The 16,829-nt window shown below is 42.7% G+C and overlaps 1 protein-coding gene and 1 pseudogene across 1 annotated transcript; both read left to right on the forward strand.

Annotated features, from left to right (window-relative positions):
- The first annotated feature begins 18 nt into the window (after positions 1–18).
- On the forward strand, positions 19–11,686 carry gnpat (glyceronephosphate O-acyltransferase). Its single transcript, XM_015947584.3, has 17 exons — positions 19–192; positions 816–1,007; positions 1,142–1,318; positions 1,401–1,530; positions 1,611–1,738; positions 1,837–1,912; positions 3,675–3,826; positions 4,500–4,630; positions 5,140–5,378; positions 5,671–5,769; positions 5,855–6,010; positions 6,162–6,241; positions 6,318–6,458; positions 8,722–8,818; positions 8,898–8,991; positions 9,293–9,357; positions 9,455–11,686. Exons 1-17 carry the CDS (start codon positions 169–171, stop codon positions 9,496–9,498), a joined length of 2,025 nt encoding a protein of 674 aa, XP_015803070.3. The 5' UTR covers positions 19–168; the 3' UTR covers positions 9,499–11,686.
- Positions 9,509–16,441, forward strand: LOC139061885 (uncharacterized; annotated as a pseudogene).
- Positions 16,442–16,829: the final 388 nt, after the last annotated feature.

Consider the following 16,829-nt stretch of genomic DNA (forward strand, 5'->3'; position numbering starts at 1 on the left):
AGTAGTGCGGAAGTGTCAAAGACATGTCAGCTAACACGCCCATGTGAAGTTGTGCAGCTGTTGCTATCGACTAAAAATCTACTACCAAGAGGCAAGAGAGCCGAAACATTCTCTCGGAAACAATTTCGCCGGATGTAGCACTCCTGTATTTAAATATTAGGTCTAAGAATGGCGTCCAGAGCTGTTTATGTGGTACGTATGTTGTTTTCAGCTGGAGTAGCTAACTGCTCAGTAAAACTGAACATTTGACATTTAATTCACACAAATAAAAACTGAATGCATGTTTGACTTTAGCTTAGCGTTTTAATGTAGTAATTTATTAATTGAATGTTGAAAAATGAAGTCACGTGGCGTTTCTAATTGTGGTTCTCAGTTTGGTTCTACAACTAAAAGTCGTAGATTTCAGTTCTTGTCAGTTACAGTTTATTTTCAAAGGTGTTTCGTGCAACGCATGATGTGCAATTTTTATACAATTTTATGGTCTATTGTACAAAATAACTTAGATTTTAATGCGTAAGGAAATGTAGTACATTTGGATTTTTGTAAATAACACAAAATCCTTTTAATTCTACCATCTTCAGGAAAAGAAAAAGCATAAATGACATAAATCAAAAGACATAAATCAATGTTTTCTTCTGCACAATTTTGGATTTTTTATGTTTTTCTCATTAACATAATAGTTTGATGTTAGTTTCTACTTTTAGAACCTGTCATTGTACCACTTTTCTGAAAAAGGCAGAAGCTTTCAGAGCAGTGACAGAAGACTCAATATTTCATTAGAACATAAAATAAAATCACAGTTTTTCTCTTATTAGCATAGAGATCCTATGCTGAAGAAACGAGATGACTTTGAGGACATTCTGGAGGAGAGGAGACACTCCAGTGACCTGAGATACGCCCTCAAATGTTACACTCCTGTCCTGTATAAAGGATTATCTCCCTGCAGAGCCAGTGAGCTCAAGAGCATGGTGCTGCAGTCTGATCAGCTGCAATATGTCATCAATCAGGTGAGTTAACCTCTTTTTAAAACCATTTTTGCCTTCCAGATTGAAATGAAGTTTTCTGCAGACGCGCCACATATCTGCATTTTCAAAATTGTCCCCGAGTAAAAGTTTCCGTCTGTTTGTTTGTGATGTTTTAGGTTTCCAAAGAGATGGGTAGGACAGCAGAAGAGGTCCAGGCGGAGGCGTCGACCATCTTAGATGAGATGGCTCACCGTTTACAAATCAGCACAGTTCGCTTCTTCGCCTTCACTCTCAGCAAAATCTTTAAAACCTTATTCCGGAGCATCTGTGTCAACGAGGAAGGCATTCAGAGAGTGAGCTTACGGCACAAGCAGACACACAGAGAAAGTTACTGCCAGGCCAAACAAGTGTAACATGTTTCTCTGCTGCTTTCAGCTCCAGCAGGCCATCCACGAACACCCTGTGATCCTTCTACCGAGTCACCGCAGCTACATGGACTTCCTGCTGATGTCATACGTCCTGTACACATATGATCTGTCTGTGCCGGTCATTGCAGCCGGCATGGGTGAGAAAACAGGTTTTCCTGGCATTCACACAGTAGAATACCTACTTGAATAAATGCATCATTGGAGTGTTTCCCTGCAGACTTCATGGGGATGAAGATTGTCGGGGAGATGCTGCGAATGTCTGGAGCTTTTTTTATTCGGAGGTCGTTTGGTGGAGACAAGCTGTACTGGGCGGTTTTCTCTGAGTATGTTCAGATCATGGTGAAGGTAAAGATGCCGTTTGTTACACCTGAGACATTCTATGGTCACTTGATTGATTTTAGTTTGCAATCTAATCTTTACTTTTACTGGATTTCTTTCTCCAGAGTGGATTTGCACCTGTTGAATTTTTCTTGGAGGGCACCAGAAGCCGAACGGCCAAATCTTTAACTCCAAAATTAGGTCAGTGACCACGAGACGCGTTTTTGTTTTTGAGCACCAGCTGATTTATGACACAGGTGCTGTAGGTGTACTTGTTTTGTTATTTTTTATATTTACTGACTTTTTCCAAAAGTCTGTCTGATGGATGTCTGTCTGACGGAAGACTTAAATTAACCTAATTACTTTGTTTTTTGCTTCCAGTGAACCAAACTTTCTCATTTTTAAGGCTTTAAAATAGTTTTTCTAAGGACAACCACACATAGACTCAGTTTTGTCCAATGCTGTCCTTTTTGATAAAAAGCAAATGAGAAGACTAATGATATAACAAAGAAAATTAAACTAAGGTCGGGAATTGATTTAAATAAATTAACTAATTAATCGCAAATCTGAAAAAAATTAATCGCAATTAATTATAATTTTGTTCCAGAAAAAGCAAGCAATAAACATGCAAAATTATACAAGAGAGGTTCATTTTATTTAGAAAGTGCATAACTTGTTGAAGTGTGTAAATCACTGAATACTGTCTTTAACAGAGAATAACCTAAAATCAAATCCAGTTTCTGTTCAAAAACATTGTTTGAAAAAGTCTATTGTGTAAACGATGAACAGGAAATAAATGTAGCACGGTTTGCTCATGTTATTCAATGTAAATGCCATTTTCCACAGCATCAGTTGAACTAGGATTGCCAACTCCACAATAAATAAATAAGGGACACCTCACTGGCATGGCCCCCAAAAGCTTTGGTACGGCCCTGGGTGGGACGGAGTTTTGAAGGTGATCTGAATTGTATGGAATATATGAATATTATGAGCTTATAAGTAATATTTACTTTATAACGGTAAAACTTGTAGTGGGATAAATGTACCTACATTTTCCTTTGTTTTGTTTGGACTCTTATCCTGTCCTGTCTGTCTCTGGTCCTTCATCTGCCCCAGGGAGATGCAGGATCTAGTTCTGTAGAAAAACGCTACCTGGCCGCAGCCGTGGAGCACAGGTGATGAGCGCAGCAGCGATGCGCGTCAGCCACGAATAAGACAGAAAGTACCAAAGCAGTTATGAACGATCGTGTGTTAAATATATTTTGGTGGCGCCACTTTGAGAATGTTACTGTGGCTGTGCGCAAGATGCAGATGCCGGTGGAGCGCATGAGCGCTCTGCCTCTGTTCATCTTTACTGAAGAGAATCTGCGATGCTGAGAGTGTATAATGTGGGTAGAAACTTGATCTTTTTTTGGGTTCAGTTGATGACGGTTTAGCAATATTGTCCAGGGGGAAATATGGAGACATTTTGGAGAATGGTGGCTCTGGGTTGGAGAGATGGTCAAATGAATTGTGCCATTTACTTTTAACACATTAAAATAACAAAATTAACGCAAATAATTAACTCGCTAATTTTCCCGGCCCTAAATTAAACACAGAGGATGTCTATTTCATTTATGTATTTTTCATTGAAAGCTACATAGATTTGCACTGGACCATGTAAGACTAAATAAAATAAAATCCAAATAAAATCCACTTCTTTATATTTTATTGTATAATGTTGATGGGTTCAGATTAAAACAAAACCTTTAATTAAAACTAATGTTCTTATATCATCAAATCTTACCTAACAGTACCAGTAAACATTAAAGACGGACTACTGAATAATATTTATATCATGATATTTATCGATATCGACTGATAAGATCAATATCGCGATCACATTTTTTCTCCACATGGCCAAGCCCTATTCGGGGCAAGTCATTCAGAATTTGATTGTTTTTATGTTTGTGTTCCGCTCCAGGTCTGCTGAACATCGTCATAGATCCATTCCTTAAAGGGGAGGTGTTTGACATAAGTCTGGTTCCGGTCAGCATCAGCTATGAGAGAGTTCTGGAGGAGGCGCTTTATGCCAGGGAGCTGCTGGGCGTACCGAAGCCCAAAGAGTCCACCTCAGTGAGTTAATTCAACATCTGAGCTGCCGGTTTAAAATCTGTGAAGACGGATCTGAAACCTGAAGAAGTGTCTTTGCTGCACCTTCTCAGTGGCCTAGTGGTAGAGTCCACCCTAGGACTGGAAGATCAGGGTTCAAATCATACCAAAGACTTTAATAATGGGAGCCAGTGCCTCCCTGCTTGACACTCAGCTTTCAGTGGTTGGATTGGGTGGGTTAAACCACCAAATGGTTCCCGAACACAGCCACTGCTGCCTCCCACAGTGGAGAAGCTATAATCTCACCAGTGTGTGAGGATGACTGATGGGACTTAAACTTAACTGAAAGAGACTATGTGTAGTTGTTACCATTAAATTATGTTTCCTTCTACGGGAGGACAAAACACATTTACTGATTTGTAACTCTTAAATGTTGTTTTACACATTTACCTCTTCGCTTGTTGCCAGTGATGGAAGGGAGTCTGATGTTCTTGTTATTTTGCTTAAGTTTGCACTCCTCTGAGCTTTTTGACCCTAATGGGCATCCATTGGCAAGATCTTACTCTAACACAAAAATACTGCTTGCAACGATTTAGGTATCTACTGCCCCCTATCGCCAGGAAAAATACACACTGTCACTTTAAAGGATGACCGTTTCTGAAGGGGAGCTTCTCTTGTTTGTGTTTTTGCTTTACAGGGTTTGTTTAAAGCCAGGAAAGTCCTGAGTGAAGACTACGGCAGCATTCACATTTATTTTGGTCAACCCGTGTCTGTCAGAGCATTAGCTGAAGGCAAAGTTAACCGCTGCCAGTTCAACCTGACGCCGAGGTATGATACGCCTCATATGTTTATAAATGATCACATTTATTTATCTAATTTCTGTTCAGGTGTCATTATTGGTAAAGTCAGTGTTCAGAAAGGTCAAAGGGGACAGATTATGCAATTTTCATCTTTTGATTCTTTTTGTGCTGCCATGTGGGTCTTTACTGCTTCTTTAAACACTCCAAACATGGAAAAAAATCCACCAATTTGTTTTCTGTCAGTGTTTGGTTTTAGGAATTATGTGCCGGAAACAAGCCATTTCAAAAAGTCCCCATTTGTGATGTCACAAACAGGAAAAGCAGAATAGAACCACCTCTCATGTGCAGCGGCTCTACTCTTATTCCCTCCCAGATATCGGAGCTTGTGTAAACACTCTAAATGGCATGTTGGATTTCTAATAACTATAGGAGCTGTGTTCATAAGTAGGGAGGCAGGTTTAGGACCCTAACCCCGGTGCATCTGGGCAGGTTTGAGGAACAACAAACTGTTTTAACATTTAACTATTTTATTTTCAGACACATCCCCAGGAAGCCCGGGGAGGAAATCCAAAGCTTTGTCAACGACTTGGCCTACAGGCTGGTCCGATCTCAGGAAGAGAACATGGTCCTGACGCCATGGGTCCTTCTAGCCTTCTTGCTGCTCCAGAACCAGGCTGTGGGGAACGAGCGGGGGATGTCGTTGGATGAGCTGACCGAACAAGCTGCGTGGGTCCGAGACCTCTCCCGGCAGTTTGGGGCTTTCCTTCACTGGCCTGGTACAGTACTGTCAGTGTTACTGAGTGGGACAATAGAGAGTCTGTGTGCTGGAGGGGGCGACAAACAAGATGTTCTGTGTTAAAAACACTAGAAATCAGAATAATGGCAAAAAATAATAACGTAATGATTTAGTTTTTATTATTTAGAGGTAAATGCGTCCCAGTATTTTGGCTAACTGATCTAAACTTTCATGTTTCACTCCTTTGGGTCAGCCCGGTCAGTCCTAGTTCTCATGTAGATAGCAGGAAAACATCTTCTACGCTCCCTAAGTGTAAATCTTCTTGTTTTCAGACCAGCTTCCTCCCTCCAAGGTGGTCTCCTCTAGTCTCTCACTTCACCGAGGTCTGGTTAGGATCTCCGATGGACGAGTCCAGCTGGCTTTAGGTCAAGGTATGTTCTTAGATTTTAAATTTGCAGAATGCCCCCAATAAAAGGATCAAACACAGGCTTTTCTTTTGTTCTCCACTTGAATCAGAGATGCCCCACAGCGCCATGACATCAGAGGAGGAGCTCTTGAACCGGGCAGTCATCATCCTCTCCTGTGCCTCCTACAGGAACCAGGCGCTTCACCTCTTCATCCGGCCGGCGCTGCTCGCCGTGGCCATCCAGGCAGCGTCTTCTAACAAGAAACGTAAGATTGACGCTCTGCAGCTTCTGTCATCTAAGGGATGCAAAAGAAGCCACTGATTGGTTGCTTAAATAAACCCCATTTTGGGTCCTAAATTTTAACAAAGTAGCCTGAGATGCATTTATCTAAGCATTATGACGTGTGTGTTTTCCAGAGGAGGTTTACAACAGCTTCAGCTTTCTGTGGAACATGTTTTCCAATGAGTTCATCCTCTGTCCAGGTGCTGCTGTGCAGGTAAAGAACCTTTGCTGTTAGCAGGTCAGCATAAATGCCCTTTATGTGCATTCTTACTTAGTTTGAATTTTTTTAGGACTTTGAGGAGGCCTGTTACCTGCTGGTGAAGAGTGGCGCTCTGCAGATAAGCCAGCAGGAGATTCTGGTTTCAGGGAGAGGACACAGGACACTCGCCTTCCTCGCAAATATCCTAGATCCCTTTTTAGAAGGATATCAGGTGAGGAAAGTGTAGTTGTGAGCTCAGTGTGCATGTTTAGGCAACATCCAAATGCATACTTATAAAATAGATTATTTTCCTAATAAAAAGGTGAACATGCTGATGTAGATTATTGCCTAATTTTTCCTTTTGAGTTGAGTTTTTTTGCAGATGTAATTCTAACATCTGGTGCCAGTGGCTGAAATGTCTGAGTGCAAATTTCCAATAGAGGGCGCTGTTGAGCTGTCATAAGTCTCAAGTTGGGCTGAGAAGGCCAGTGTGATGGAGTCTGGACATTTTAGGGCAGGGCTATTCAATTCCGCTCCTGGAGGGCCAGTCTCCAGCACCTTTTGGTTTTAACTCTGCGTCAACACACCTGATTTCAATTAGTAGGTGATTAACTGGCTTCTGCAGAGCCTGATGAGCTACTGCACAGGTGATTCAACCACTGAATCTAGTGTGTTGGACCAGAGAAACCACTAAAACGTGCTGGAGGCCAGAACCTGAATAGCCCTGTTTTAGGGTTTTTAGCAACGGCTGAAGTGAACCTGGGGTCACAGACCCTGCTCATATTATAATGCATCTTTAAGGACGACATGTTCTACTAGTTATAATAGTTCTGTGGTCCATACAAAACATGTTTATGAAGTCCCTTGCAATTAATCCCTCTCACGTGAAATGAGTTTCAATACCTTCCAGAATGAGTCTGTTCTCTGCTGCTTTAAAAAACAAGCTGTTGCCGGCCACTCTCACCTCTCCCCTGATTGGCTGCTCTGAGGTGAAGAGCTTGGCTAACAGGGATATCGGGTGTTTTAAACCCACCTGAAGAACGTTCTCAATCTAGTTGATCTGTGAGAAAACAGACAATTTTAGGAGGGCTTGGCGAATAAAACAAAATTGCAAACAAATACGATATTTTCTGACTAAATTGCGTTTTGCAAACATGCCACACACCCTACGTCACCTGGCCAGGCGAAACATTCAGTGTTCTTCCAACTGAAAATGTGCATTTTGTTGGCGACCATTGCTGTAAAGGTAGTGGTTTGTTGCCTTGTAGGTCTGACTTTAGCCTTATGTCGCATTTCTCTATCACCCTGTAAAAGACGTTAATTGTACTTGGGTGGAGTTCCTCAGGGAGGATGGTTTGGTACCATTCTTTATTATTTGATATTTTGATGACCAAACTGCGAATGAGTCTGATCCCTTGGCTGAGAAGCTACCCAGAGGCAGGACTCAGTGTCTTCACCTTAGTCCCCAGCAGTCCAGTCCCTGGACATTTAGCCGAAAATCAGTCTGTCTCTGATATTTGTGGGCGACGGTGGCATAGGAGTTAAGTGCTCGCCCCGTAATCGTAAGGTTGCAGGTTCGAGCCCCGCTCAGGCTGTCGCTGTCGTTGTGTCCTTGGGCAAGACACTTAACCCACCTTGCCTGCTGTTGGTGGTTGGAGGGACCGGTGGCGCCTGTGCTCGGCAGCCTCGCCTCTGTCAGCTGTGGCTACATCGTAGCTCATCCCCACCAGTGTGTGAATGGGTGAATGACTGGTTGTGTTGTAAAGCGCCTTGGGGGTTCCAGGACTCTAGAAGGCGCTGTATCAGGGGTGTCCAATCCTGGTCCTAGAGGGCCGGTGTCCTGCATGTTTTAGTTTGAACTGTTTCATCACACCTGATTTCAATCAGCAGCTAATTAACAGGCTTCTGCAGAGCCTGATGAGCTGCTGCACAGGTGTTTCAACCACTGAATCAAGTCTGTTGGAGTAGAAAAACCACAAAACCTGCTGGATACCGGCCCTCCAGGACCAGGATTGGACACCCCTGCGCTATATCAAATACAGGCCATTTACCATTTTCTGGAAGAGACATAACTTCTTTGCTACTCGTCTTGACACCAGGTTGTTTTCAGTAGCGCCAATGCACTCACATCTGTTTATGTCCCAGAGGGACTTTATCATTCTGTAAAATTAATATGCTCACCCATATTTAGATTCTGGAGTTCATTCTTAAAACTTTAAAACCAAAGAATTCTCGTGTTCTTCTCTGAACTTGTGATGTCAAGCGGTACGGGGAGGTCTAAGTCGAGCCGGAAACTGTTTTATTAGCGAGGGCTGCTGCTTCTCCCGAGGACATCGTGTCCTCTCCTTTTACACTCCACTCAGCCACCACTCCAGAGCACTCCCAGTAGTGAGGATGCATCTGACACAGACGGTCTCCTGCCTGATGCATGCGTGAAAAGGCAGCAGCACGTGTGAAAACAGTTTTAATGGTTGTTTCTGTTTGTTCGGTCCAAGATGGTGTGCAGGTTTCTCTATGAGGCCACAGAGGGTCTGACGGAGAAGCAGTTTGTTCCTGCTGTCCGCAAGTTCATCATCAAACATCTCCTAACAGGTTTTTCTTTTCGGTTTTCATGCTTTGTCTCGTCTTTTACAGTGAGATAGTCGGTCTAAATATTCTGTGTGCCTTACAGGGAGACTGAGATATGCTGAAGTGTTGTCGTCGGACCTCCAGAAGAACGCTCTGGCAGCTTTGCTGAGGCTTGGAGCTGTACAGAAGCTCAAAGGGTGTGTTTGTTTTTAACTCTGACGTGTCTCTGTGAGGTGTTTGACAGTAGCCAATGTTTTAGATGACGGTGAAAAAGCACTCCGTAGTCATGCAGAACAGCACATTTGCTTCCAGAATCAATTCAAGTGATTTGTTGTTCATATCAAATTAGTTTCAGATGTGAGAAAACCTGATTAAAACACGTTGTTCACTGAAACAGGAGAGTATTTTACTGCTAATAATAAACCCCCCTTTCCTTAGCTGCGAGTGTGACTGCTCCTCTGCTGAGAATAACCAATCACCTCTCTGTTTTGACTCCAGAGGAGAGGAGCAGGGAGCTTTAAAGGTCAACAAGGTGATAGTGAACTCTCTGGAAGACACTCTGGGTAAGAAACAAGCTGTCAGCCGGAGCCTAAACACACACGGGTTGTTTTTAGACCTTGACAAGAATTCAAAATTAATCTTAGTGTCTGTTTCTCAAAGGAGGAAAGCTGCCCACTCAGAAGGCTCTCGTCGCTCGACTCTAATCCCGACTCGATGAGGTGGACAGTCTGTGCAGCATGGAGCGGTACCAGGTGTCCCTGTGATCCAAAAAGGCGGGACAACCTCACTCCTGCTTGTGAGAAATGGGACAAAAGAGCTGCATCTGGAGGCAACTTGACCCGTCTCACACCCTTAACGAGTCTTTTTTGTAAACCCGCGTTAACGCTGACGATGGCTGAAGCCTGTAAGCTCTACATAAGACACTTGTCGGAACTTCTGAATGGACCTTTTTCTATTTCTTCTGTGTTCTCTAACACTCAGAAAGGCTTTTGTTGTCTCTGCTCGTCTATCTGTTTGGATTCTTTGGAGCACTTTTATGATTTTTTTCCTGCAGTGTGGTGTGGACCTATAACTTATAAAGCAGCATTTTTTTATGATTAAGTGGAAAAATCCCAAATATTCACCATCTTACCTTCACTTTGTTACATCTATATTTTAGTTCTGCCCGGATTGATGAGCTAACCACTAGTCTTTGACACAATACTAATGTAGATCTTTAATCAACTCCAAATTCCGTCATGTTAATGCAGTTTATACATAAATTAGACATGCACAATGCAAAAACGTTGCCTTGCAGTTACTTGCATCAAATTGTTTTGCTAGTAAATTCATGTAGCAGCTGCAGCTAGCTGTGGCACTTTCTGAGCCTGGAGCACTTCCTGTCGGAGTCTCTTAATATTTCTGCTCAAATGAGAAATAATCTGTCTATGAATCGACAAAAGCATGAACCTCAATGGCTTTTTCCTGCTAAGTTTTAAGGACTTGGTCCAATTCAGACTAGCATTAGCTCATCTCTCTGCTTTAAACTTGCCTGTTTCTCTAAACCTGTAAGAGTTTAGGATGTTAAATGTTCATTAGGTTTCCACAGAAACTATTTATTAATAATATTATTTTAAAGGAAGCTGGTTCTAGCGTGCAACCCCCTCCCATCAGGTCTAATCCCAGATTCAGCAAGTTGCCAGTGCCGACACGTCGCCAAAGGAATGCTTTGTTTAATATTGTTAGTATGATTTTCTCATGTTGTCAGTCCAAATGTAGTTATTTAGACTTTTTCAGAAAGTAGAAAATGCTCAACTTTTGCTGCAAGGAAAGCACTTAAAACCGAATAATATAAAAAGTACAAAGGCAGGAGATTTGACTTTTAACACTCAGGAATTCACATTTGGAGTGAAAGTGTGAAAATCTTTCCTTATTAAGGTTATTAAGTTCAAACTAGATTAGATTACGGTTATTTTTTGTTGTTACTGAAACGAGTCGAGCTGCTTCGTTTGTTGAGTAAACATCACATTTAACTCGGAGGCAAAACAAGGTCAAAACGCCGGCAACCCTCCAGGCCGTGTTACCTCACACTCACAGTTCATTAATATTTTAACCACAGGAATTCTGGGTCTAGTGTCTTTATTTTCTCACAAATCAGCACCTCAGTCCTACTTAAAGGCCTACTTATGTTTAACATTTGGGAAAATCTCTGTTTTTATTGAGAAATCTGTGTAGAACAGTAGAAAATGTCTGTTACATGTATTAAGTGTGAACCAGAACGTTGATATGAAACAATAATTATTACAATGTCCTGAAGGCCAATGTTTTCATACATCTGTTTATTAAGACAAAATTGGTCCTTTGGAGAATCTCCCTTCATCTTCAATGAAAACAAATACAACTGTTTTTTATTTCCATTTGAGGTAAATAAAAATTTGGCAATTTTGAGTCTAAAATGTAAGATTTTTGACTTTCGAACTAAAATGAGCCTCAAGCTCATAAATAAATGAGAAAAAAGCCACTGGTAACAAAATCTCATCCACGTTGTAGTAAAGTTAGTGTTGGAGAAGGAAATGAACATCAGGACAAGGATAAACTAAAGAGAGGCTCGTGTAGCTTCAGTTAAAAGGAAAACTGAACTCTTTGATTAGTTTTTGAAGAAAACGGTGCAGGAATTTTGACTTCCGAAGATTGTTTTCTTTTCTTGAGAAGTAAAAACTTGAAGGTAAATGTTTACCATCAGCAAAGCAGCTCTGCAAACAAAGAGCTGATTCATTTCAACGATGTCGGCACCAACACACACCAGCCAAAGTTCTGCTGCGTTCTCCGCAGCGTGTCTGTGTTCATTTATGGTCCAGTGTGAGGCGTTTATTACAAAAACGTGATAATAAAGCTTTTTGATACAAATCTGAATGTGTTTATTATTTGAGCCATTATTATTTATTGAACAGCTTTTACAAAGCTTTTGTGACTCCAGTGGTTGAAACTGATTTTTATTCTGATTAAAACCAACAGAGAAAATTAGTTTTATCACCAAATGTCGAATGCTTTTTCCTTTGAGAAGTTTTAGATTTCATGTGCCCACCCTCCACCGGACCACCCCCTCGTGCTGTTGAAGCTCCTGCTAAGATGATCTTCATGTATACGCTCAGATAAAATGGGGATTAAATCTCTGCAGTGTTCGGATTGCTGCTTGGATGGGATTAACCCTCTAGATCCTTCAGTAAACTTGTTTTAAATGTGGAAGAATTCTCAAACGAGGTTAAATTTGACATGGAGACTGGTGTAGTTTTGGTCTTCACGGGGATTTGATCCAGTCAATCATCACTGGGGTTATGATGTGATGTTTCTGCTTTAAAGACAAAAAAGGCAAGTAAAACTGGATTATTTACATATTTATGGATACACAAAACTATGATTTTCTGTTGTGTTTTAAAGCTTGTTTAAAATGTCAAGTGTGGCCTGGGGGCCATTTTTGGTCACCAGAGCCTTTTTTTTCTTTTTTTTTTTTTTGCGGCCACCATTTGGATTCCTAGAATGATGAATTTTGTCTCTCCAGTAGGCTGTTGCTTTATATCAACAGTACAGATTTAAAAAACAACTTCCATTAAAAGTCTAAACCGGCTCCTGCAATTTCACCATGTTACTATTACTCTATTTTGCAGTCTATATGATTATTGGATAGTTATCTACTAAAATTCACAACTTTTTCTGCACAAAATGCTAGCTGTTACCATTCACTTACATTGTTAATGCTGAGCTAAAGCTAACAAAAATACTACCAGGTTAGGAAAGACTGGGCTGGTTACAAAATGTTTTTTCACACTCATCAAACACTGGGGAAAACTGCTAAAGACTAAACTTCTTAGGGCTGGAATTATTTTGACGTTCTGAAATAGACCTGATTCTAGATGGCTGCAATGGTTAATCACTCAAATTCCAAAACCTACAGCCATAAACATCAGAACTAATTGGATCACCACCAGATGACACCAACCGGATGGCCGTCCAGGACTAGTGGGTGAAGAACTTATCACTGAATACTCACACAAACAGAGAAGGGTGTTCCAACTAAAGGGCTCAATTTTGCTGTTCCTCCACAACACATCTCACAGTTGGCGTCATCACTACCACAGAATCTGCAATAACAAACAACAACCTAAGGGAAACAGAAGCTGAAGAACTGAGGATCAAGGACAGCAGCTCTTTCTAATGCCAAGACTCCGCCTTCTGACCTGTCCCCACAAGAAAAGCCGTCTCCTCCCTCAGCGAAGACCAGAACATCACAATTTTACCTGCAGACAAGGGACGTTGTACGGTTATTCTGAATACAACAGATTATCACAAGAAAGTCGCCACACTTTTGAGCGGCAGCACCACAAATGAAGTTCTAAAGAGGGACCAGACAAGTGGATACAAGAAGAAAATCAGGGACTATTTACACAAACTGCTGAAGAACAAAGTAATCCACCAAGCTTTTTACTACAGCCTCTATCCAGGAGAAGCCACCCCATGCAAGGCCGGATTAACCATAAGGGCAACTAGGCAATTGCCCAGAGGTCCACGAACTCTAAAGCCCCATTCCCACCTGTACCGGGTCGGCCCGGGCCGGGTAGCATAGGTTGTTTACATATCTGGGTGGCCTGGAATTTTCCCGGGCCAACCAAGGCTCATTCTCGGCCCTCTTCCCGAGGGGTACTGCTTCAGGCCGACCAGGGCCAACACGCCCACTGCTGACAGCAAATTCACACCTTCCATTAGAGCAAGCCTCTGATTGGTGGGTAGAATCAGCCCATTCACACCTTCCATTAGAGCAAGCCTCTGATTGGTGGGTAGAATCAGCCCACATGGGCTTAAGGCAAGGATGTGTGGAATCAACCGGGCCAGGCTGGGGCCGACTGGGGCTACCCGGCCCGGGCCGACCCGGTACAGGTGGGAATGGGGCTTAAAGGGCCCAGGCCCAGGCCCAGGCCCAGGGCAGCAAGGGCACGAGCAAAATACTGTATCTGTAATTTCCCACTCCACCCGGACTTTTGCGCTGCACAGAGACGCTTCACTGCCTATGAATTTGAACGCCAGTCGAGAGCGGTTGAGAGTCAGTCTCATGCAGACTGACCAATGAAGAGAGAGCCTCAAGTCAAGACCCTCTCCTCATTGGTCAGTCCACACGAGGTGGGTCAAAGGTTACCCTGAGCGGGTTACGTGACGTCAGGTATTCAAGTATTGAGTATATTTACTGCATATTACAGTAAAATAATCTGTACATGACCATATTATGGTGATCCTTGGGTCGTGATGATGGGGCCCTTGAATATTGTTGCCCAGGGTATAACAAAGTGTTGATCTGGCCCTGACCCCATGTAGATATGGTCTTCTGAAGATTCACAAGGAAGGAACTCCACTCCTTCAGTAGAATCAATTCGGTCACATACAACATTGCAAAACACCTCTCCACTATCCTGGCCCCGCTGGTTGGAAAGACCCAACATCATGTAAAGAATTTGGTGGATTTTGCAAAGAAAGTTCAAGATCTCAAACTGGCCTCTGGGGAAACCGTTGTCTCATTTGATGTCACTTCACTCTTCACGTGTATACCCACAGACGAAGCAGTGGAAGCAGTTAGGAAATGGCTGGAACAAGACAATTCCTTAAACGAGTACAAAACTGACTCCAGACCAGATCTGTACCCTCCTGGACCTCTGCCTTTCTACCACCTACTTCAAGCCCAACGACAAGTTTTACCGGCAAAAACATGGATGCGTCACGGGCTCCCCTGTGTCACCTACCGTCACCAACATTTGACAGTGGAAATCAGAGCTTCGAGCTCCTACAATGGAACAACACCAAGCCACTGTTACACCCCTTCCCAGGCTAGGAGATCCTGGAAGGGGTAACACAGGTAAAACAGATCTACACCAAAGGAAATAATGAAAAAGGCGTAGCCTCTGCTTGGAAAACGGTCTTTTAAACCTAGATTGCCCCTCTACTAAAGGTAGAGGGCAAACACAAACAGGTTCTTAAACTAAATATACGGGATAGAACTAAAGGTGGTTGGTATAAAACCCAATGTAAATTAAATTAGAAAGAGATGGTTAGCAAGTGAGTAGATCTAAAGGCAGGAACTGCTAGACAACGTGAGCCAGCAGGAGTTAACCTGACACAGCCAAAGCTGTTAGAGATCATAAGAGCTCATAAAGGCGCATAAAGAGCACACACACTCATTTTAGCTCATAAAAGCTCATAACACAAAGGGAACGTATCCCAGCCACCAAGTCTCTCATGAACAAAGCTCCCCTTAGCTGTGGAGAGCACCAGAGAGAATCTGACACCCTCCTCCTGAATGGGTGACAAACCCAAGTCTTTAAAGGCAGCTCATCAAGAGCTGATTTGCTCCAGCTGGGCCTGGTAGGATCTATGGAGTGTCACTCTCCAAGGTGCTGAACATACTGAGTGTGAGCTGGAGCGCTGCTCTCCAGGGTGCTGATCCTCTGGGCATAGACAGAACGAGCCTTAAGAGACCATGAGGCCGCTGGACCTTCTCAGGATGGGACAGCAAAACCCAGGGCTCGTAACAGCCACTGGTTCAGGTATATGGATGACACATGGGTCAAAATTCTCACAAAAGAAGTGGAAGACTTAACCAAGGGCATTAATGTCATGGACAAGAACATCAAGTTCTCCAGGGAAGATGCCCACAACAACCAACTGCCCTTGTTGGACTGTGCTGTGCAAATTGAACAAGATGGAAGGCTCAGCATTGAAGTCTGCAGGAAACCAACTCACACAGAGCAGTATCTGCATTTCGACTCACTGGAGCAGAAAATGTCAGTCATGAGGACTTTACACCATCAGGCAGAGAACATTCCCACAGAGGCTGAAAGAAAACAAAAAGAAGAAAAACACATCAAGAAAGCTCTCCAGAACAGCAGATACCCTAACTGGGCCTTTGTGAAATCTACAAAGAAGTCTGGAAAAGCATCTAAAGCAGCAACCAGCAAACAAAAGGACAACAGGTGCAAAGGTACCATCATCCCTTATGTGGCAGGAGTCTCAGAGAAACTTAGAAGAATATTCTCCAAACACAACATCCCGGTAAACTTTAAACCCAACAACACCCTCAGACAGAAACTGGTCCATCCAGAAGACAAAACACCCAAACAGAAGCTCAGTGACGTCGTTTATGCAGTCCATTGTAGCGAGGACTGTCCAGATGTTTACATCGGGAAAACTAAACAACAATTACACACAAGCATGGCACTTCACAGGAGAGCCACCTCTTCAGGTCAAGACTACTGTCCACCTACACCTGATGGACAAGGGACACACCTTTGAAGATGACAAATTACACATTCTGGACAGAGAAGATAGATGATTTGAGAGAGGAGTAAAATAAGCTAGTTATGTCAAATGTGAAAATCCCACTTTAAATAGGGGAGGGGCTTAGATTTCACCTTTCCAGTACCAATAATGCAGCTCTGAATGTCATTCCTAAACAGTTTCAGTCCAGGTCACACCTTCCTGCATCTAATCAACACAACGACTCCCTCTCAGTCGAGGCTAAAGACTCATCAGGGGGTAGAGAGGAGGGGTATTCAGTGTAGTTTCTGCTCGTTAAATAATAATAGACAGCTACAGCTTATGAGCTTGACTCTCCCATATTCCAGTTAGAGTTGACAAAGCTCCTCAGATGAGAAGCTAAACGTCTCTTCATTAATCAGTCGGTTTTATAGATGTTCAGGTTAAATTTAGTGTTGTAGCAAAAACTCACGCACAACACAAGAGCTTCACCAGGAACCGCAAGAGTCGTCCAGGTCAAGATGGCCGTCACATCTAACCACAGCTATCACAACAATGGCCATAACACAATCAATTTAAGATATATTTGCTCTATAGTAGAGCATAAATAGCACTGCCAGTGCACAAAGATCACGGGAGGTCTGGACATGTTGTGAGATTAATTTTATTGTCATTTAATTTTTTTCACGTTTTTTTTTCAATACGTCGTCGTCGTTGTCTTCCTCCGCTTATCCGGGTCCGGGTCGCGGGGGCAGCATCC

Source organism: Nothobranchius furzeri, chromosome 2, assembly GCF_043380555.1.
Source record: "Nothobranchius furzeri strain GRZ-AD chromosome 2, NfurGRZ-RIMD1, whole genome shotgun sequence".
Classification (NCBI taxonomy): domain Eukaryota; kingdom Metazoa; phylum Chordata; class Actinopteri; order Cyprinodontiformes; family Nothobranchiidae; genus Nothobranchius; species Nothobranchius furzeri.

Excerpts from the sequence above, each read along its gene's own strand:
- gnpat (XM_015947584.3), top strand. The coding sequence starts at position 169 with ATGGCGTCCAGAGCTGTTTATGTG. Across the intron at positions 1,008-1,141 it reads TGCAATATGTCATCAATCAG|GTTTCCAAAGAGATGGGTAG; the intron begins GTGAGTTAACCT and ends GTGATGTTTTAG. Across the intron at positions 5,379-5,670 it reads GGCTTTCCTTCACTGGCCTG|ACCAGCTTCCTCCCTCCAAG; the intron begins GTACAGTACTGT and ends TCTTGTTTTCAG.